Source organism: Notolepis coatsorum (genome assembly GCF_963971535.1).
Source record: "Notolepis coatsorum genome assembly, chromosome: 16".
Classification (NCBI taxonomy): Eukaryota; Metazoa; Chordata; class Actinopteri; order Aulopiformes; family Paralepididae; genus Notolepis; species Notolepis coatsorum.
The window spans coordinates 11,637,357-11,661,558 of record NC_140180.1 but is presented as its reverse complement, the minus strand read 5'-3'; the positions used below and the strand labels follow the sequence as shown (position 1 = coordinate 11,661,558).

Here is a 24,202-nt window from a genome sequence, read left to right as displayed (position 1 = left end):
AGGGAAGTTTCCATAAACACCAAAATACCGCACTCATTTCAGTTCTTCACAAAAAAGACAAAGACCCCACTGAGTGCGGTAGTTACCGTCCTTTAAGCCTCCTTGGAACCGATGTCAAACTGTACTCTAAGATATTAGCCATCAGATTGCAAAAGCATATGACGTCTTTAGTCCATCCGGACCAAACAGGCTTCATAAAAGGTCGTCTGATCAATGATAACATAAGGCGAATACTGCACGTACTAGATGCTGACAAAGAGGACAACACACCTAAGGCGATACTATCCCTGGATGCTATGAAAGCATTTGACAGGTTAGAATGGTCGTTTCTATGGGCAGTATTAGAAAGGATGGGGTTAGGAAAAGGATTCATTGATATGATTAAAGTACTATACAAGGACCCATCGGCCAGGATTACAACAGGCACATTCATCTCCGATATCTTTCCGGTATCACGCTCAGCCAGACAGGGTTGCCCTCTTAGTCCCGGACTATTCGATCTATCATTAGAACCTTTAGCACAATTTATAAGACAATCCCAACACATAGAACCAATAGTAATCAAGGGCACACATCTTAAAATTAGTTTATATGCGGACGACATAATATTGTTCATGCAAAACCCCAACAACACATTGCCGCATATACTCAAGTTGATAGAAAACTTTGGTGATTTATCGGGATTTAAAATAAATTGGCCTAAGTCGGCGTTTCTTCCTCTTAACACCAGTGCAAAAAAAGACACAACCCTCCCAGGTGCGATACCCATGGTCAAACATTTCAGATGCTTGGGTGTGGAAATATTTCCCACCATAAGACAAACGGTGAAGCACAATTACACAAAAATACAGAACAAAATCAAAGACGACCTGGACAGGTGGGCAAAACTTAAAAACTCAGTACAGGCAAGGGTATCAATAGTTAAGATGGATGTATTACCAAGAATCAATTTCTTCAGCTCAATGCTTCCGTTACCTCCTCCAGAGGGCTACTGGAAAAGATTACAAACCTCCACATACAAATTTATTTGGAATAACAAACCACCTCGCATAAAAAGATCCACCGCACAGAGAAATAAAGCAGACGGTGGCATGGCAGTCCCAGATTTTTTACAATATTTTAAGGCCTTCACTTTAAGACCAGTGAAGATATGGTCTGATCCCCAGGCTTTGGTATCTTGGAGAGAATTAGAAGAAAACATGGTAGCCCCACAGAGACTGGAAGACATAGCACACACTAAACTTTCAATCAAGCATTGTGAGCGAGAATTTGGCCCAATAATTACCCATGCAATCAGAACATGGCGGGAAACACAAAAGAAATATCCTAAACCTCAAGAATGGCATAATCACACTCCCATATTCAATAACAATGCACTCTTAATGGGAAAGCGACCTATAAGATTCCCTATATGGGAAGAGAAAGGCATACACACATTAGGGGATATTTTTAATAACAAGGGCCTCTGTAGTTATGTCGAAATATGTATAAAGTTTAACCTCACCGAGTCCACATGGCTTTTTTACATACAGTTACGACTTTGTATGAGATCTCACGGTGTTCCATTACTCGTACCAATTGAACACCACAGATACCACAAATTTTTCTATGAAAGAGATACATTGGGAGGTTTTGTATCAAGTTTTTATTATCAATTACTAAGTCCTCGTATGAAACCCTTCAAATAGACACTGTCTGGAGGAGGGATATACCAGACCTGGAATATGACTTTGATTGGCAAGGAGCCTGGGCAAATGTCCGACTTACATCAAGGAACCCGGATCATCAACAAATCAATCTGAACTATATTCACAGGACATACTTGACTCCTATAAGGCTGTGCAAAATGGGGCTTATACAAGACTCCAAATGCTCCCAATGTACAAATGGGGACGAAGGAACATTTATGCACATGTATTGGGACTGCCCACCAGTTAAGGCATTCTGGAAAGATGTATCCCAACAATTATCAACACTCGTATTTTGGAATATACCTGTACACCCCGCGGTATTACTATTGAATGATGTTTTTGAGTTTGCAGTGAATCCACAACTAAAAAGATTGGTTTTATCGGGTATCACAGTAGCTAAAAAACTGATCGCATCACGTTGGTTTCAACCGGAAAAAATGTGCCGAAAAGTGTGGTTTCTTACATATCTTGATGTGATATATCAAGAAATATCTACAGCAAGAATTCTGGGGCTCAATGAATCCAAAATGTCAATGTGGTTAGAAGTGGTGGAGAGAATAAAAGCTAGCTTATAATGGTGGTGTCTGGTTAGGAGTGAGGGATAATGGAGGTACTATCCAAGAGGGGGTCTGGGAGGGGGGGGTTTGAGCTGGAGCATATGTGTGTAGGGTTTTAGAAAATAGGTATTAGGGGTATATTATATACTAACATTTATATAATTGTAATTTCGCTGGATATACACTGTATACGGCTAAAATGTTATTATAGACTATTTTTGTTTTATCCTGTTTCTGTACTTGCATATATTATAACCACCTTTACTGAAAGTTTCATTATGCATTGTGTGTTGAGTACTGACTTTTAATAATTTTTTGTTTTGCAATAATAAAAAAAATATATAAAAAAAAAAAGAATTGCAGCCCAAAGTACTTCAGAGTAGTAATGTAGACATAAAATAGGCCAAAAAGATTAATAAAAAAAGTGATTTCTTATTGATTATGATAGATTTCAGACATTAAAATCTACAAGAGACAACTAATACTAGGACTGCCAGTACATGACGGCTATGTTCACTGCATTTTACAGTCATAAGATCATATTTACATGTGTAAACATTGCAGTAAAGTAGACTAAATGGTTAGTAGGCCTGACTGCACTCCAATTCTACCATTTTAATTCAAAACATATTATTACAAATGATGGGAAATCCTAGAACAAAATGTACTAAAAGTGAGACGCGGGGATGAATGGTCTGTCCAAAAAACTGGAACTCTGGCCTGTGGTGCCATTTACTCTATCAGAGGCAAGCGCTAACTAGGTCAGAGAGAGAGAGAGAGAGAGAGAGAGAGAGGTGGAGAGGAGGGGAGAGGGGAGAAGAGGACAGATGCGCTGCAAAGAAAATACAGGAATATCTTTTCTGTGTGTACTGTCTATATCTCACACACACATCTCCAACATTACTCTCCATATTCTGTTTCTTTCCCAATCTGTCTCTGTCTCCCTCCCTCTAGCACTGGACAATATGCCTCAAATATCACAATATTATTCTGAGCTTTGACAATGGTAATTGTCAGTGTAATGGTATAGTTCTCCTTCTATAGTGGTATTTTTTAAAGGGGAACTATCTTATAAATGGCCTTTTTCAGTGTTTAGCATTGTTTCCTAGCTATTGTTTCCTATATTGGCGCATTCTTCCAATTCTCCTCTCACAATATTCACCCTCACTGAACTGAGTCATCTGAAAATGTGATGATTTGTGATGTCAGAGAGACACCGCTGCATGTTAATGTCCCAGATGCCGCGAAGGCCACACAGTGGTTTAGGAGCCCAGCCTCAAAACAGCTTAAGATCTTCAGGTAGAAAAATGCTGTTTTTGAGGACTTGATTAGAAATACAAAACAATGAATTAAAAAATATATATAATTACAGAGGTGTTCCATAAACTCACAGGAATTGTGTAAAAGTGCCCAAATAGTGAAAGAAATAGTAAAATAGTTCCCCTTTAAGCATTTATCACAGTCATATTTATTTTTAAACAGTTTATTTAATTTTACTTTTTATACAGCAGCAAGGAATCTTTTTGTTATAGACGTTAAAAAAATGTATAGTATGTATATTTACGATATGTATATATATCACTGATTCTTGAGTCGGGACAAAACATGTCCTACATAGAAAAGTCTAATTTATATCAAAAATAAAGAAATTAATAATGATTGACATACTCACAAAGTTCAATCTAAAGGTATTGTGTATACTGATGTTATGTTTTAGCACATATATTTGTTTTTTGTCCTCAGCAAGGGTCACATTATTGACCAGCCCAAAAAAGCTTGAAAAACCTCTCCACTTGTGAAAACATACATATCAAATCAAGGATAAGGGTTATAAATTTATAAAACAATGCATGCCATGAAATTCAAATAATATTTTCCATAGAAATCTGCCTATCAAAGTTGTGTCCTCAGTTTATGTCAACTCAGTCAAGACTTTTTCATAAACCTAATTAAATCAGGCAATAGCATAGCCAGCTCTATCCCTGAGGACCCCTTTTCCTTTCCCTGCCTGTGGTGAATACAACACTACCACACATGGTCTGGTAAATTTGATACTTTTTGATATTTTAGACAAACAATGTCAATATTCCTATGGTCACAGCTGGAACATGTCAACACCATCTCTCCGTTATTTTACTTTTAAAAAACAATAGTGGATTGAATTAAAGTGTTTTAGTGAGACTATTAAGACAGCTAGCAACTGCCAAAAAACTAGCTAGCTGCAGTGCACAATACAGGCTTGGAGGGAAAATGTGTGCCCTTTTGTCAACTCCGTCAGACATCAACTCCATCAGATTTTGTGTCTGACGGAGTTGACGTGTAAGCTGACAAATCCATCAATAACCTCATAATAATGCTATTATTATACTATTTTTGAACATGGTAAAGGATTTAAATGTTATTTCAGAGTTGTATCTGCACAGAAGTGTGCATATAATAGCATGCATTACAATACACTTCTGACTTTTAGAGCATGGGCAGGCTGTGGTCTGCTTATTGAATAATTGTCTTACTTTTCCAGCACATGTGTTAATACATAAATATAAATATATCACTTGTCTACGTGGTTGATTGATTGATGTAAAATTTCATAACCCAGTAGGGATACAAGACAGAAGAAAACAGTTATTCTTGTTATTATACTGTTTACTTAGATCATCAGAGCAAAGGTGAACACAGTGGTAAACTGTGGATATTTCATCTTAATATCTTTATAATAATTCTTAATATAGGACTGGTCCATGTGTGTCTACTGTAGATTGCTACATCATCCTTTATCTGACTCTTTCCATCCATAGTGTAATACATTATGGTATGGAGTGATCAACAGGATAATATTTTGCTAGTCAGTTGTCTCAATCTTATCAGTTGTCACAAGTGTAGAGTTCAAGAAAAATCAGGATCAGATAAAAATCAGATCAGGATATTCTAGATAACAATGCCAGACAGTGCAGGGAGTCTCTCAGACAGGAAAAGCAACGAAGTAAAATGCGAAAAAGGCATTAAAGAGAAATAAAAACTATAAAAGAGAATATTACAAATGTAACAAAGCAACGAAACAACCTGATAAAAACAATAATGCGCAGAAAAAAGGCTACAAATACATCACCACTGGACTCTCCAGGCACGGAAACAAAGAAGATGCTATCAGGAAGCAAAGTAAGGAATCCGAAAATCCAAAAGGCCCTTCTATTCCACAACATCCCCAGAAGAGGGCTGAAGACGAACAAACAAACTCCTGGCCCACGGCGCTAAAAACCAGCACTGAGTGAGTCATCAGGCACGATTCTTAAAAAGTATCGTCTTCTTCAACAAATGAAAGAGTTTGGGTTAACCTACAAGTTAATGAGAGAAAAGGAGCAGCCTCAGAAAAAGCCAACATTAATACAGGGTATAACACAGACTGTTCAGGATTTCTTCCTGAACTCTGCACGTGTGACGACGGATAAGACTGACACAATCACCAGGAACAAGATCAAGCGGCAGATAATGATCCTGCTAGACTCCATGCTCAACCTCCACACTGAATTCCAGATTAAGAACCCCACTGTAAAGCTGAGCTATTCTTCATTCTGTGCTCTGAGGCCCTTCTATGTCAAAGCACCAAAATAATCTGATCGGAAGACATGTCTGTGTCAAATACATGAAAATGCATGCTTAATGCTCAAGGTCCTTAAAATGTCTGGTGTTGTGAAGTCAAACAAACTGGATGACAGTTTTAAATTAGTTTGTTGCTCTCCAGCAAGTGAGGCCTGCCTTCTTCGCGCCTTCTCACAATGTCTAAACAAAGGTACAGTTACAACCCAAGAGCAAGACAAAATCGATGTTCAATGGAGGCAGTGGGAGAGAGTTCAAGAAGACACACGCAATGGAATCGACATCAACACTAAGCTCGTCGAACACCGAGGCAGCCTTTCAGAGCTCATCAAACTCTATGAGCAAAAACTCAGAAAGGAAACCACAACACATGTGTGTTCAGTGCGAAACCAGTCAAAAGAATACAGCAACACAATCGAGTCCTGTGATGACAGTACAGCAATTGTCCATGTTGACTTTTCAGAATCCTGGAAATTCAAATATAAAGCTGAAGTTCAGGCCTGCCATTTCGGACAAAATCTGCCACAGATAACACTCCATACCAGAATGTATTACACTAAGGGTGGAAAGGCAGGGTTTTGCACACTGTCAGAGTCAAAGAGACAGGATGCTGCGGCAATCTGGACACAAATGGATCCAGTCCTAAAAGATATCAAGACAAAATATCCACAGGTTACCACCGTGCACTTTTGGTCTGATGGTCCAAGCAAACAAGAACAAGAAGAACTTTTTTCTTCTGGGGTTTGAAAGGACAACGTGGAACTTCTTCCCCACTTCTCATGGTAAGGGCGCACCAGACGGCATTGGCGGCACAGTAAAAAGAACAGCTGACAACCTGGTCCTGAGAGGAAATTATGTGACGGATGGACACATATTCTTCAAAAAGGTCTCAAACAGTCTGAATGGTGTTCAGCTGTATCACATTGTGGAAGAAGACATGCAAAGATACGACACACTTCTCATGAATCCTCTCAAACCGGTTCCCTCAACAAGACAAATACACCAGAGCATCGCACATAAGGACAGGATCCACAACAGACAACTATCCTGCTTTTGCAGTGAGATGTTGGATTGCCAGTGCTTCTGCCCAGCTACCTCCTATTACCATGGCAACCCAGGAGAACAGCAGAGTGATACACAGAGGGCAAGGAAGAAGAGACCTCTGGCCATGTTGTGGGAGGAGATGGAAAATGAGATGGAAGAGGGTATGGAGATGGAAGATGTAATGGAGGAGTTGGACGAAGAACCTTTGAAAGGTCCTGAGGGTACGGTGACAGTAACGACTGTTAGCAGCCTTAGTAATGGAGACTGGTTAGCAGTAGTATATGATGACCACTGGTGGCTAGCCAAGACCATCGATGTGGATAATGAGCAACAAGATGTGAAAGTGGAATTTCTGCGCACCTCAGCCTACAACACCGGGCTTGTGACAGGCAACATGAATGAACACAAGACGGCGAGATACAACGTCAGGAGAGCAGTAAATAGAGGCAAAACGGCGGTATAGGGATAAAGTTGAACTTCAGTTTGAACAGGCTGACTCTAGAGGTATGTGGCAGGGCCTCAGAACGATGACAGATTACAAAGGCACCTCCCTCAAACTGAACAGTGAGTCAGTGACATCTCCTTAGCAAATGATCTCAATACCTTCTATGCGAGGTTTGAGGCTGTGAATAACAACACCAGCCTACAAGCCACGGCAATGGGGAGGGGGGGGGGGTCTGCTGAGGGAGATTCAGTGTTCAGAATAACAGAACATGAGGTGAGGAGGACCTTTAAGAAAGTGAATATCAGGAAGGCAGCAGGACCGGACGGCATCCCTGGCCGCGTCCTAAAAGTCTGTGCCGACCAACTGGCCCCGGTATTCACTGACATCTTAGCCATAGCCCATGTGCTGCACACAGCAGCATCACACCTGGACAAGAGGCAGGGGAACTATGTGAGAATGCTGTTCATCGACTACAGCTCAGCATTCAATACCATAGTCCCCTCCAAACTCATAGCCAAGCTCAGGGACCTGGGCTTGAACTATGACCTCTGCCAGTGGGTCTTGGACTTCCTGACGGGCAGACCCCAGGTGGTAAGAGCAGGCAACTGCACCTCCTCATCCATCACGCTCAACATAGGGGCCCCCCAGGGCTGTGTTCTGAGCCCCCTCCTCTACTCCCTGTACACACATGACTGCGTGGCACAGCGGAATCATCAAATCACACAATCATCAAATTTGCTGATGGCACAGTAGTGGTGGGCCTGATCTCTGCCAACGACGAGAGGGCCTACCTGGAAGAGGTAGAGAATCTGTCACAGTGGTGTCAGGAGAACTGCCTCTCCCTGAACGTCAGCAAAACAAAAGAGATGATTGTGGACTTCAGGAGGTCGGGGGTCAAGGACTACAGCCCCCTCAGCATCGTCGGGGCACCGGTTGAGAGAGTGAACAGTTTTAAGTACCTCGGAGCCCACATATCCGAGGACTTGACATGGACCACACACATTGACAGTGTTGTGAAGAAGGCACGACAACGCCTCTACTTCATCAGGCGCCTAAGGAAGTTCCAAGTCAGTCAGAAGATCCTTAAGAACTTCTACTTATGTACAATAGAGAGCATCCTGACTGGCAACATCACCTCCTGGTTTGGGAATAGTACTGCACAAGACCGTAGCAGACTACAAAGAGTGACACGTTCAGCCGAACGCACAATTGGAGGGGGGCTTCCCACCCTCCAGAACATTTACAACAAGCGGTGCAGGGGTAAGGCTAAGAGAATCATCAAGGACTCCAGCCACCCGAACAACTGCCTCTTTGAACTGCTGCGGTCAGGCAAGCGATACCGGAGTCTCAAGGCGAGCACAGAAAGACCCAGGCCATCAGGCTGCTCAACGAACAATAAACACTATGCAACAACCATCAAATGCACACAGCACACACATCCACACGCACACACTCACTTTAAACAAACAACACACTGCAGCACCCACTCTCCACACTTTAGATCACCTAAACACACTTTATATTTATTGGTAAAGGATTTGCACTACAACTCGTACACCTTACTGTAACTTATTGTATATTGTATGGTAACTCAGTTACTTCTATTCTGCATCGAACATTGTACATATGTCTATACTGAACACTGTGACCTCTATTTTTACTTCTATTTTACATGCTATACTATTTTATTTCATACTTATCTTGTCTAACAGTCTCTGGAGCGAAACAGTAAGAAGCATTTTGTATAAAAGTATTCTGTACTTCTGTATGACAACTATTAAAGAAACTTGAAACTTGAAGAAACTTGAAATTGTACCTAAATTGTACCTCATCCCATTTCTGCTTTGCACTATATAGTATGTATATTAGTACATTGCATAGTATATTGTATATTGTATGGTAACTCAGTTACTTCTATTCTGCATCGAACATTGTACATATGTCTATACTGAACACTGTGACCTCTATTTTTACTTCTATTTTACATGCTATACTATTTTATTTCATACTTATCTTGTCTAGCACAGTCTCTGGAGCGTGGTAACAGTAAGAAGAATTTTGTATAAAAGTATTCTGTACTTCTGTATGACAACTATTAAAGAAACTTGAAACTTGAAACCCATGGTCCAACAGAAAAGGTTCAGCCCAAATGTGGCAAGAAGGATGTCTGTTTCTGCCCAGTTCAAGACATCATAGTGAAACTAATCAGAAATGCAGAAGGAAAGGAAGAGGAGAAGTGTGTGAGAAGTGGAGATCAGGAAGTGGTGTAGAGGAGGTAGATGAAAACAGGGACGAGAAGAAGGGGTCCTGTTCTCCATTACTGTTTTTGTTGTTGGAAACGGTGCATTTTGTAATAGTTGGAAACAGTGTATGTAAAGTTTGTTGTTTATTACAATTGAGTTAACAAAATGTTCAGTATAAGACAAGGAGTTATTAGTTCTTATTATTGTCACTTCCATCTGTTTAAAAAATTTAGCAGAGATGCAAATCCAATTTCGTCAACTCCGTCAGTTTCTCGTCAACACCGTCAGATCATTGTCAACACCATCAAATCAAATCAAATCAAATTTATTTATAGGGCCCGACAACACACGTTAATGTCCCCATGGGCCGTACAGGTCTTCTTTAAACAAGTCAAGAAGACAACATAACAATAAGTCAAGAACAGAACAAGAACACTAGATGAATGCAAATAAATGAAAGAATGCAAGCACCATCAGATGTTTATTTTTGTTAATCTTGGGGAAAATACAAATTCCTTCTTCAGTTTATGTTGTTTAAGTAATAAAGTAGCATTAGATCTTCATCCTCGTGTCTTATTTACTTAATATTTTTTTTATCATATCAAAATTAAAAACAAAGTTTGAAAATGCTAATATTTCTAACTCTGGGTTTTCAGAATAGTGTGAAATTACACCTGAGGTTTATATATTATATTTTATTGCATACCAGATTAACTAAACACTATTACAACGTACTTCAGAACTTTAGATTCTTGTTGGACTGGAATAATTAGAATTATATACTTTTTTGTGTGTCTGACGGAGTTAACACAAATCAAAACATGTGAATTTGTTGAAAATGTTTTTCTATTTAGAGCCCGCACCTTTACATGGTTAAATAGCTCAGACCTTTCTCTACATGAATATATAACTCTAATCAATATAGTGTGTATTCTCAAAATATAATATTTAAAAAGTTTTGTTTGTTGTTTTGTCCCGACTCTCAAGAATCAGTGATATATATATCGTGGACGACACGTCACGACAGTATAGGGTTTATTTTTTTCATACCCTATATAAACCCTTTTTATACAGTAGGGTTTTTAATTTTTTTTACCCAGGGACAGTGTACATTAATGAACATCTTCAGTTCCTACAAATGTGCCAGATTTGAGCTAATTAGCGAGTTTTCATCTGTAGCCTAGCATGCATGTCTTTATGGCAGGGGTGGCCAACCCGCGGCTCGCGAGCCGCATGCGGCTCTTTGCCCGTCAATGTGCGGCTCTTCCACCCATAAAAAAAAATAAAAAAAAATAAAAAAAATATATTTTTTAAAAAAAATATTTTTACTTTTTTTTTTTTTTTTACTTTTTTTTTTATGTCACTCATTCCATAAGGACGTAGAATAAACATTTACAATTTTTTTTTAAATGGTCCATTTGCATGTTCTTGGTATCTGAATCTAGGGACATATATGGATCAGTGTCAGAAATAGTGTGTCTGTTACTAGGCTTGAGTAAATTGTAATGAACCAAAGGAGAATATCAATTCTATTTAAAAAAAAAAATAATCTTTGACTGTAAATAACACCATGCTAAAATTGACCAGACCTGAAAAATCTAAGCAAATGAATAAAGGGAAGATGATTAAACAGAAGGTTTTGTAGATACAGTACTGAATTCTGCCATCTTTTTTATAATGTAAATTTCTCCACCATCATATTGCAACACCGTTTTTTGCAAGACGTTCACAGAAAGGTCGAGAAACTAACTGCGTTCTGTTTTATGGCAATAACGTTCAGGTTTGTGGGAGATAATCCCAAAAAATAAGAGAAATTAAAAAGTAAATCCAGAAGTCAGATGATTGACAGGGGCTGGTGTGAGCTGGGTAGGGTAGTTTTTCGAAATTTGAAAGCCCTGAGTCTCTTCCTTCAAAAGACTACACTCACTTTTGGCTGTGCCACTTCCTCCTGTCAATATGCGCCGGTTTCCGACTCAATGCCCTGAGATTTCTATAATCTTATATTTCACTAATAACAGTTAAAATAATTGGTAAACAAACATAATGCTGAAAATATACACTTTTACTGTATATCTCAGGCTTAAGAGGTTAACCCTGTGAGGCCCAAATTAAAAAGAAATTAGCAACTTCAGAGGCCAGAGGGTGGGACATATAAACACATTTACTATCAAATAGCATTGTGAGGCTGAACAACAGGACCAATTGACTATACATGTGCTTAAAGGGGAACTATCTTATAAATGGCTTTTTTCAGTGTTTACCATTGTTTCTTAGCTATGTGGACTTATATTAATAGGATATATGTCTCTAATTCTCATATTGGCGAATTCTTCCAATTCTCCTCTCACAATATTCACCCTCACTGAACTGAGTCATCTGAAAATGTGCATATCTGTGATGTCAGAGATTTCTCAGCTGCATAATAATGTGGCAGTTGATGTGGCAGTTGGCACCAGGCCACACAGTGGTTGGAGCCCATCCTCAAAACGGCTTAAGATCTTGAGGTAGAAAAATGCGGTTTTTAGTACTTGATTAGAAATACAAAACAATGCATTTTTTTTGAAAAAAACCTAGGTGTTCCATAGACTCACAGGAATTGTGTAAAAGTGCCCAAATAGTGAAAGAAATAGTAAAATAGTTCCCCTTTAACATTTTTTAAATAAACATTATTTTTTTAAATGGCTAAAAGTGATTTGTAATTTTGCAACCGTGGGTCTCACAGGGTACTTTTAACCCTGTGAGGCCCGAATAAAAAAGACATTAGCAACTTCAGAGGCCAGAGGGTGAGACCTATAAACACATGAAGGGTGCCGTGACTGAAAAAAAAGGTTGAGAAACGCATATGGTGTGGCTTTTTGTGGTACCACAGTAATTTTTTTGTGGCTCTTAGTCTCTGACTGGTTGGCCACCCCTGCTTTATGGTGTGGGAGGAAACTGAAGTAAATGTCAAGATGTCAAGAAACTTAAGTACCCAGAGGAAACCCACGCAAACACAGGGAGAATGGTAAATATAGAAATATAAATGTAAATATGCAGTATGTACAGCACTGTTGCATCATACAGAGTATATAATCCTTTGCATGGATCCTATTCGGTATATATTGGGTTCCCAGCTCTACATTCCCTCACCTATATTCACCATATACCTCCATTCTCTCTCTCCAGACTGTCTAGGTAGGTATCTCTCTCTCTCTCTCTCACACACAAACACATTCCCTCACCTATATTCACCTGTCATACACCTCCATTCTCTCGCTCTCTCTACACTCTGTCTAGGTAGGTATCTCTTTCTCACACACAAACACATTACCTCACCTATATTCACCTGTCATACAACTCCATTCTCTCTCTCCACACTCTGTCTAGGTATCTCTCTCTCTCTCACACACACAAACACATTACCTCACCTATATTCACCCGTCATACACCTCCATGGTCTCTCTATCACACACAATCCTACATACCGGTATACCTCACTCAGATGATTTTGTCTCTCTCTGACCGTGTGTGTGCGTGTGTGTGTGTGTGTGTGTGTGTGTGTGTGTGTGTATGTGTGTGTGTGTGTGTGTGTATTGCTGCTGCCGTCTCTCCTGCTTTGTGTGCTGCTGGCCTGGGGCTTAACGTCTCCTAACAGAGAACATTAGGCTGACTGAGACTAGGTGGACTGTGGCCCGCACACACACATGTGCACACACACGCACACACACACGCACACACACACACACACACACACGGAAGCAGTTAGGGACTGCACAGAGTGTGCACTGTGCGCGCATTGTACATACGGATCAAGCAAAAACAACATACTAAAAAAATCAAGAGGAAAAACACAGCCATCCTTTGCTGAGTGTTGGGTACAAACATACACACATACACACACTTGCAAATAGGCCAATCAGGCAGGCATACTGTTAACAGTGGGAGGATTTCCCGTCTCTCCGTGCAGGTTTCCTGAGCTAATAATGGGAGGAAGTGTCCTGCCCGCTGCAGTGCTTAGCTTGTCCCCCCCCCCCCCCCTGCCACAACTATCCATCTAGAAAGACTTACTGCCCCCAGGCTCAGCAGGGCTCCGTTTCTACTGCTTTCCACTTCCAGTCAAAGCTGCCGTCACCGGCTCTGCCGTGTTCACCTCCTGGAAGGCGTTTTGGTTTCATTGACTTCCCTTCAAAACACGAGGGGGAAATAATGAGGGGAAGGAAACTTATAGAAAATAGTTGCCTTTTTCTTTGACGGTATGTTCAATAGCCCACCGTGTAGCCAGACGCCGGCAAATACAATTCCACGCGGTGATAATGATGATAATTTTGGTTGATTTGGTTCTTGCTTAGCGACAAAGTTAAACTCTGGAAGATAAACTGCATCACCGGAGGCTTAATATAGGGGGCGGCGTCTACGAGGGGTTTCTTCCAGGAAGGGACAGATTTCAGGAAGTGATCTATTCCAGGTTAAAGGTTAGCTGTGAGGTTTCCAGTGAGGTTTTCACTGCCACACGACAGACGGTTAACCCTTTACCATCACACCGTCGGTCGCCGTCGGTTGTGTGATAGTAAAGGGTTAACCTTCTGTTGTGTGGCAGTGAAATGGTTAACCGGCTGTCGTGTGGCAGTGAAAGGGTTAACCTTCTGTGCATTGTCGCAGTGAAGGGGTTAACCGTTTGGTAGTGTGGCGGTGAAAGGGTTAAGGTTAGGGTTAGGTTTATAAACAACATTTTAGGTGTAAATTATATTGAGTTACGACTTCTGGCAGCAATTGCCAACAAGGGGACAGATATTATTTCCTGAGATCTTCTGTGTCCCTTAGATACGACACTCATCACTGTGTCCTTTATGAGAAGGTTGGTTGATCCTCTCTGACGGAGAGGCACAAAAAACACTGCTATTTGTTCATTTTTAGGGCCCTTATTGCTAAGCTACCTCCTTAATGGAATGTTGGAACCTAATATTATTATTATTATTAATATGGAACCCGTTCTAGTGACTGGCTGGTCCTTAACTCATTCAGCGCCGGGCCTATATGACCAAATTAGGGCTACCACGCCAGCGCTTTAATCAATGGGAGGACGGGGAAATTTGCGAGTGCTTAAACTATATCTTAAATTATGGCTATGGGTCTAATACACCCGTCGCTTATCAATGACTTGCTTGCAGTCAACATGTACGAAACGGATTGTTTTCTCATCTGTACATTTCCGTTTTATACCGTTTTGAATACGAGTATAGTTTGAGATTTCTAGTAATTCCAGAGAAAGACGCGATAATAGCCCTTTAGTGGAATACACAAAACACGTCATTTTTCGGCTGATTTATGAATAGTTTTCAAATAAACGCTAGATTATCGATAGTATATGTGTCCTTATGCACGATACAAAAGCGGGCTGAAAAATCACTTATCCGTGTCTTGCTCCGCGCCAACGGCACGCACACACACACGCACGCTCCGATGGCGGTGAAAGGAACATCTGATTAACCCAAGATTCGTAACATAAATTCCTTACCTCACAGATCAGATGTTCTGCAAAAAGATAAATCCAATTCCTGATCGCGTGGGTGGCTACGTGGCGTAGTGGGCAAGACGCTCGCCACGAATGCGGAGACGCTGGGCTCGCGTTCAATGAGTTAAGGTCCCCAGAGTTTGCTCTGAACAGGGTAAACCTGAATTTATGCTATGATGCCCCTCTAGCTCATGGAATGAACTCCAACAGACAGTCATTAACCCTTTCACTACTACCACACTACCAAAGGGTTAACCCTTTCACTGCGACAATACAAAAGGTTAACCCTTTCACTGCCAGACGACAACGGGTTAACCCTTTCACAACCACACTACAGAAGGTTAACCTTCTGTAGTGTGGTAGTGAAAGGTTAACCTTCTGTAGTGTGGTAGTGAAAGGTTCTGTATCGTTAGTGGCTTAGCTTGGCATCGCTACTGCACTATCTCGCGTACGTGCACGCGTACTGAATAAACCACAAATGTACCTCTAATACCAGTATTAGTCTGACCACACCCCTCATCAGCTTACCTTCATAAGCAGGTGTGTGGTCACCTGCTCTCCTCCTTCTCGCTTTCACCACAAGGAAGAGGTGCCTCGGTAGATCCCCACACTTGACACCATGATGGAAGAAATTGGATTAGGAACAGCTTGGGAAACAAGGATACGTTGACATCATATCTTTATTTTCTCTCTCACTATTTTCGAGAAAATACGGCGATATTGTCTTCGTACTGGAGTGTCTAGAAGATGATGATCATTCTAAAAACCCTCCACCGGTTTTCGTATTGGGAGCACGCCGCTGCATGCTTCTCAACTGCAGTTCCTTGCTGTGTTTGTTGGGGTGAAACCTGTCAGGCCACAGCTGAACTGTCGGACATGCCGCTGTTGTGAGGAGCGGTGCGTTCCAGGTTGGGTGAGTAGTGTTTGCTGGCGGGCTCCACTTGTCTGTTAGTGCTATGGGGGCTACTTGACAAAGTTTATGGAAACCGGCCCCAGGCTAGGGTCCTTTGTTTAGCCGCCTAGGCGACAGAAGGCCTTGGTCTGGCGACCATTATAGTTTTAACTAGTGGGCCGCGACCATTGACACTGGTGATCCCTGTGTGTTCTGGACGAGTGGATTCTCTCTGTCACCGTGTTAAGACCCCATCTTTCATATCCAAATGAGAGTATTCCTTCACGAGGGGATATGTGCATGTAATGTGCGATAGCGGCAGATTCATGTTCAAAGTCAGCTATACAGGCCAGTTGGTACTGTGCTGATTCCGCCGGACGTGGTAATGTCACCGTTGTGAAGCGGTGTTGACGTCTTGTTTTCTCTTTTCTCTTAAAAAGTGAGGAGGGGTTCAGAACGGCGGCCTGTCTGGGTGAGTGTTATGTCATTGTTTACATGTTCATAGCTTACGGTTAGCCGGTCAGTGGCCTGGCGCGGGGTAGCTTAGCTTCTCGCGCGCCGCCGGGAGCTCGCTTCTGATCGCGTGCGTCGTTAGATCGGCGTCTCGCGAGCGGAAGCAATAGCACCCGAACGGTTGGAGCAGCCGTTAGCTTGATGCTATTCTGTTGAACGTGCTTTGATTTTAACATGTTTTACACTCTTGACCACGACGTCATCCTTGACAGGGGATGTTCGTCGACCCTGCCTGAGCCTAGACGGGGATTGCGTCAACAAAGAGGACTGTAGCGACTGGTGGAGCGGCGACGCTGCCCGGATCGAACAACACAGGACGGCTGTGTTCTACGGTGTCTTGTGACTGCACTTCGCTGATCTGCGTTCCGGGTAGGTACGGGGTTGGCCAGACCTCATAACACGTCTTCTGGTTTTACTTTGCTAAATGTATTGTGAATAACGGTGTTTTTTCCCAAAACGTGTGTTGTTGCAATGCATTTGGGATACGTTGCGGGTTGTGTGTGAGCTGTTTTTGTCACTGGCAGTTAGCTTCTCCGTGCAGATCGTGATGTATTGATCTGGTTGTTGTGTGAGAAACATCATGGTGTTTATGTGTACCGTGTACTCACTACTAAGGCAACTAACCTATGAAGCTATGCTTGGTGACAAGTGAGTAAAAGAATGTTCTTTCTCAGACTGTAATGACAATGAACAGTGAGTTCACACATTAACAGGTTTTCCTGTTTTAACTGGCCGTATTGAGGGTAAAATAGGAGGATTGTGTTTTTCCCCCCCGGTTCCCTGGGGACTTTATCACCTCCTATCAGACATGTTGTGCATTAATTGTGTCTTTTGTGTGGTAGGGATACGATGTAACTCTTAGCTTGATTGCTGAGGTTGTGCTAAATCTGCTGGAGAAACTTATTTCCTAAAGGGAAATTGGTTTGGTTGCTGTCATGTGTGCTTAGCAAGGCCTGTGGTCGATACTAATCAAGAATGATGTATTCTCTCATTGTGAAAAAAACGGCGTTCCTCTGTTGAGTGTTTTTGCCATTTTTTGTAGGTGATGATGGGTTGTGTGTGTCATGTGACCTACAACTGGGTTGTACTGGCCACAGAAGCACATGTGTATGTTGGACCGGGGTTCTTAGAGCCTTCTCTATTCTGTGTTTTTCCTTAGTAAAAATCAGATAGCAGGTTAGCTCATGCGCTGTGTGGAGCTGTGAAACGCTTCATAGAGCTGACTATGACTGTGTCATATTCTCTTTTTGTCGTTACGTCGTATCATGGGTGTGGGGTCGTAAAGGGGTGAACTGGTAACCTTTCCTCTCCCCATTGTTCTGTCGGTCAGGGGTACACCCCCTGTCCTTCAAGGTTCCCGTCACGTGGCGGTTCGGCACGTTACGGGGGGGGGGGGGGGGGGGGGGGGAGGGAGTTCCTGGTCCCACGGCCTGGTATATTGGGCGTGTGCACCGCAGGAATTCCCCCGCCATAGAGTACGTCACCGTGCGCGTCTCTGTTGGTAGGACTTCCGTGTGCTGTTCAGGTCCATGTGATGGATCTGTTTTCAGGGGGGGTGGTCAGGGCTCCTCCTCACCAAGCGCCTATTCAGGCCTTCTGTGAGTTCGGACTCCTTCTTCCATGTGAGGAAGCCTCCATCAGAGTACAGAGCCTTCCTCCTCAGATTGTCAAAGTGAGTGGACCCTCTAGAAGGGTCCTTTTCTATTGTATGTATATTCGATTCAATTCGTTTATTGAGTGTGTATGGGTTCAGTGCCTCTTCCCCGGAGGCCCTAAAACCAGTTTTTTACATGGCTCGAGGTGCAATATATTCTTTTCAATCTGTACAGCTCGCGTGGGAAGTCTCTCTGGGGATCCCTGTCTCTTTCCTATGGGAGGGTGGTGGGATGTAAAAATGTGAACATTTTTTACCCCGGCTGTGTAGACTGGGATACATACTGTTGATGCTTCCTTCTTTCTATTCCAGAAGTGTTGGAGTTAGGGAGTGTCACACCCCTCTTGTCGTTCCCCTGGGCGCCTTGGGGATTCAATGACGGGTCTAAATAGCCTGTTCATTGATGGGGGTGTGTCCCGACGCACGTATAGTGCTAGCTCGCTGTAAACAGGCGATTGACTGGCACGCCTTGGTTGCTTGTGGTTGAAACAGCGTTTTTATAAAGCAACTGAGATGGGGGTTTTTCCTCTTCCGGCGACCACATCCCATGACCTGGGTGGGTTGTCGACGGATTCTCGTTCATGTCTGGGGGATGATGACGGGATGGATCTGAACATATGTAGTGGGGTCTCACGCCCTTGGGGTGGGCCACCAGGCGCGGTTCGTCCGAACGTCTGGGTGGCGCCTTCTTTTCATGTTAAGATCAACACGCATATCTGCCCTTCTCCTGGAGTAGGCATGTCGGCGTGGTTAGGGCACGGGACTGGTTCTGGTCACGCTGGTCCAGATCAGTTGAACCCGTTGTCCGCCGGGGATGCAGATCTGCTGTTCTGGTACCCTGAGGGACTTGGGGTTTTTTCAGGGGGAAAAATGCCAGGTCGGTCTGGGTGTCACAGGGTTAAGCGCTATGGAGACCCTGGTTGGGTATGTTTTTACTCAGCACTGTCGTCATGGCTTACAGCCATGCCATTCTGTACGCTCTCGATCTCGTCGGATCTCGGCCGCTACACAGGTTGGTCCTGGTTAGTACTTGGTTGGGAGACCGCCGGGGAATACCAGGTACGGTGTGCTTAGGGGCTGGTTCTCCATTATTTTTCGCTCCTCTCTCACGCATGGCGAAGAGGGGCCTGTGGGGGTGGTTTTTTGACCTCCTCTGGTGACCCTGTGCTTCCCGTACCGCCAGGCCCGGTCCGAAGTGATGTTTGCGACCCGTAGGCCTGGGTTAACCCTTTTTGGAAACTGAAACACTTGTACTGCGGTATAGCCGGTGTATACCCGCAGGTGTGTTTTGGAGTTTTTTCTTGAGGGGTTATAGGAACAACCACCGCATTGGGTAACACCGAGGTGGTTGATTCCCTGGTGTGTTGGAGCAGTGTCAACTCCCGGGTTCACCGTTTGAGGGTGCCCCTGCACGTTCATGACGTCTGCCAATCGTGTCAGCCTTCTCTGCCTCGACCCCTCTGGGTGGGGGTTGTTAAATGGAGGCTTGGTCATGCAACACCGCCAGCTTACGCTCCTTCCGCCGGGGCGGCTGTGTTCAGCTGTCCCCTCTGGCGCCTGTCTCGTCCGCAGTCTCCAGGCTAGGGTTAACAGCCTGTTGCCTGGTTTTTCCCCGGTGCGCTGCCTGCTTCCGTTGGTTAACCTTTTTTGTGTGCTTACGGCCATGCTGACTGCCTATTCTGCAGGGTCAGTGTGCCAGGCGGTGTACTATTGGGGGGACGGGGCCCGCTCGGCTTACGGCCATACCGACCTGAACACGCCCGATCTCGTCCGATCTCGGAAGCTGGGCAGGTTCTGGCCTGGTTGGTTCCGCCTGGGAATACCAGGTGCAGTAACTGAGGGGCCTTTGTCCGAATACGCTGGCGATGTGGGGGGCGGGGCACTACGTGCCCACCTGGTGGGGTCTTGATGCTGGCATCATGGACTTCTCCGGGCCCCCATTCTAGGGAGTCCAGTCCTTTTGGTGGGTCTGGGTCTTCCTTCGTGCTCCGCTGCTACGGCCTTGCCACGGGGTTGGGTTTGCCCTTGACCCCGTGATTCTGGGGGCAGTAACGAGGTTGTTCCTCCGTTCGTTCCCGGGTGGCATGCGGGTTGTGCGTGTGTGTAGTCGTGGGGTCAAGCCACGGTCTGCTCACCCTGTGCGTTGAGTTGCTTGAGTGCCTCTTCGCACGGTCGAGTCCGTCGCCCTCCCGTGACGTCCCTAATAGGGGGGCTACCCTCCATTAGGGGGGGTCGGGGGGGCTCGGCCCTCCCTGTTGATGGTTTTGGGGGGCTGTCAGCGGGGTGTATTTGTCAGCCAAGTGGCTCCGCTTGGCCTCCCTTGTGCAGTAGCGATGCCAAGCTAAGCCACTAACGATACAGAACGTTAGGTTATGACTATAACCAAGTTCTGTTAGTTAGGGGCGATGCTTGGCATCGGACGGCCGCTGCAGCCCTTGTCCTCACCTTGTGGTGAAAGCTTGGGAAGGAGGAGAGCAGGTGACCACACACCTGCTTATGAAGGTAAGCTGATGAGGGGTGTGGTCAGACTAATACTGGTATTAGAGGTACATTTGTGGTTTATTCAGTACGCGTGCACGTACGCGAGATAGTGCAGTAGCGATGCCAAGCATCGCCCCTAACTAACAGAACTTGGTTATAGTCATAACCTAACGTTAACCTTCTGTAGTGTGGTAGTGAAAGGTTAACCTTCTGTAGTGTGGTAGTGAAAGGTTAACCTTCTGTAGTGTGGTAGTGAAAGGTTAACCTTCTGTAGTGTGGTAGTGAAAGGTTAACCTTCTGTAGTGTGGTAGTGAAAGGTTAACCGTCTGTAGTGTGGTAGTGAAAGGGGTAAAGCATGAGATTCTCCCCGCTCTGTTGCAGAGTTTAGAACCTTCATCTCCAACCTTTGTCAATCAAGTTGTCCGTGTTTTAATTGATTTGTCCTCAGTGAAGGTATGTTCACATCAGCCTGCTGCTGCAGATCCACGTTACCTTCATTCTGGGACTTCGTATCAGCAGACGGACGAATAAGAACCTTCTAGAATCTAGATTCTGAAAACACAAGGCTGTGATTCATGTACGATCACACCATCTGCACCTGACCTTTGTTTACACAGTTTATTTTTCTCATATTCAGAGTAATTTATATTGTTTACACCGTTTATTTTTTCTCATATGTTTATATTCAGATCTAATTGTATTGCCTATTTTTACCCTATATTTACCCTGCACCTCCCCTCCCCCCACGCTACTATGACACCCGAATTTTCCCCAAGGCGATCAATAAAGGAATATCTTATTTTATTTGATCAGATTTGATCAGATTATCAGACACCACGAAAGAGTTTGGCATCCAAGATTGACGCTATTTGACGAACAACAACGCCACTGACCCTCAGCTGCCAGACGCCGTGCCCCTCCCGCCTACTTCACAATCTGTACACCGCTTTGGAGAGAAGCATCGACGCATCGGCTAAATGACTAAATGTGAATGTAAAATGTAAACATTCATGTGGCCTTTTCTTGTGTGCTGTTCTGGCGTTTGCATCACTGTATGTTCAGGAATCAGTGTAATAAAGTGCTGGTCCCAGGTCAGTCCAACAGTCTGAGCCAGGTCAGTCCAACAGTCTGCACCAGGTCCCAGGTCAGTCCTACAGTCTGAGGCAGGTCCCAGGTCAGTCTGAGCCAGGTCCCAGGTCAGTCTGAGGCAGGTCCCAGGTCAGTCTGAGCCAGGTCCCAGGTCAGTCTGAGGCAGGTCCCAGGTGAGTCTGAGCCAGGTCCCAGGTCAGTCTGAGCCAGGTCCCAGGTCAGTCTGAGCCAGGTCCCAGGTCAGTCTGAGGCAGGTCCCAGGTCAGTCTGAGGCAGGTCCCAGGTCAGTCTGAGGCAGGTCCCAGGTCAGTCTGAGGCAGGTCCCAGGTCAGTCTGAGGCAGGTCCCAGGTCAGTCTGAGCCAGGTCCCAGGTCAGTCTGAGGCAGGTCCCAGGTCAGTCTGAGGCAGGTCCCAGGTCAGCCTGAGCCAGGTCCCAGGTCAGTCTGAGGCAGGTCCCAGGTCAGCCAGGGGCCCCCAATGTAATAAAAAAAGTCAACCAACGAACTAGATTCTTGTACCGGATCTCCTCTCTGGTAAACAAGAATACCCTGAAGACTCTGGCAGGAGCACTCATTCAAGGGTACTACGACTATGCTTGCACCTCATGGTACCAAAGCACCTCAAAGGCGCTAAAAACAAAATTACAAACATCACAAAACAAACTGGTCAGACTACTACTTGACCTTACTCCTAGAACCCACCTCACCCCTGCCCACTTTGACTACCTAGGATGGCTTAGAGTAGACAACAGAGTACAGCAACTTGCAATGGGCCTGGTCTACAAGATACACTACACGACTAAGGTACCCATGTACATGTCAAAATACTTCCCAAAGGTCAGTGAATACCACGACCACAACACCAGAGGGAGCTCCACAAATCATGTTAAACCCAGATTCGGCTCAAACAAGGGACTAAACACGTTTCGCAATCATGCCACATCAATGTGGAACGCCCTACCCACAGCTGTAAAGGAATGTGAATCACTACTCGCATTCAAAACCGCTCTTAAAGAGCACCTACGGGAGGCTGCAATTCGAAACTGGCCACCGTAAATGTCCAAACCCCCCCACCCCCACCCCCTCCTAATGTACAGTCTCCTCCCCATCATATGTATATATTCTCTGTTAGGATCTATGGGTAACAGTACTGTATATTTGCATATCGTATATGTCACAAATGTAACAGTACTATATACCTGTATGTCCCTATGCCATAAATGTCATTATGTTGTGTATGTCATAAATGTCACTATGAATTGAAAATGGGGGACCCTGATGTAAACAAGAAAAATGTCTTTCTCTGGTCTGCATCCCCTTAACAATAGACCCATCTCAAACCCTGCCCTCTTTTCTTGATCCTCCAATCACAACAGTTGTGATTGGAGGATCAAGAAAAGAGGGCAGGGTTTGAGATAGGTCCATTGTGTGTGTATTGAGCCGTACTGTATTGTACCCATTCTGCAATCTGTTAAATAAAGTTTTCATTCATTCATTCATCCCTGGTTACTGTGCACGCTGGCTCACTGGGACCTAAACGGACTTGAACTATGCTCGTCTTTACCCTGCGGTGACACGGCGAAAGGGCCCGTGGGTGGTTTTACTTCCTGTAGACCAGACTTTCAACCCTCGGCTAGTCGGCTCACTGGGCAGAGGAGGGGAGAGGAAGTCCTGGAGAAAGGGAAAGGCGTACAGAGACGTACGTGGAAACTTAACACTTGCGGCGCCCGGCAGCCAGGTGGTTCACCAGGCAGAGGCTCGTATGACTGTGGGCTTTCAGCCGTGAGGGGTTTAGCTTTCATTTACATTTCAATTAAAGGGACAAGGGCCGGAGTACTTTTCTCCCCCCTCGTATCGTCAACACAGCCAACGAAAAAAGACCAAAACCTACAATGCCGCTAAATGTACTATTGGTATCTGCAATTATCTTCTATCACCACCACCACAGTGTTACAGATGTAATCAACTGTTTGCCTCAGCTACAAACACACACACACACACACACACACAGTCACTCATTAATTTACTCACTCACTCACTCACCTGTACATTGTCCTCTGTGACTTCTATCTCTGCAGTATAAATGTAGTCGACCAGTTTCCTCAGAGTCTGACCGTCTACATCTCTGATCTCCACCTGCTGGGCCTTACTCTCACTCATGTCACCTAGACACACACACACACACACACACACAATAGACAGATAATTCATTATGTAATTTATGTCATTAAGATTTTTTATAATTCTGTAATTCCTGAAAAGTTTAAATGGACTGCATTATTTATATAACAGCTTTTTATTCAACGCTCTTCACAACTCATGCCTCACATCCACTCACACATTCACACACCCGACGGCGGAGGCGACCAGGCGAGCTGCCGACCTGCTCATCGGGAGCAGTTAGGGGTTAAGTGTCTTGCTCAAGGACACTTCTACACTCGCTGCCAGCCCAGGAGTTTACCGTTTAGAAGCGGAGGTACGACTTTTTCAACGCGGCCGCCAGCCA

The 24,202-nt window shown here is 44.1% G+C and overlaps 1 protein-coding gene across 1 annotated transcript in view; it reads right to left on the bottom strand.

The window, feature by feature from the left end:
- The window catches only part of LOC311242882 (kelch-like protein 3), an 80,883-nt gene that overhangs the window by 48,286 nt on the left and 8,395 nt on the right, over positions 1–24,202 (bottom strand). The window contains exon 4 of the mRNA XM_084331947.1: positions 23,740–23,861. Within this exon, the coding sequence (XP_084188073.1) occupies positions 23,740–23,861 (122 nt within the window). The remainder of the gene's footprint in view (positions 1–23,739; positions 23,862–24,202) is intronic.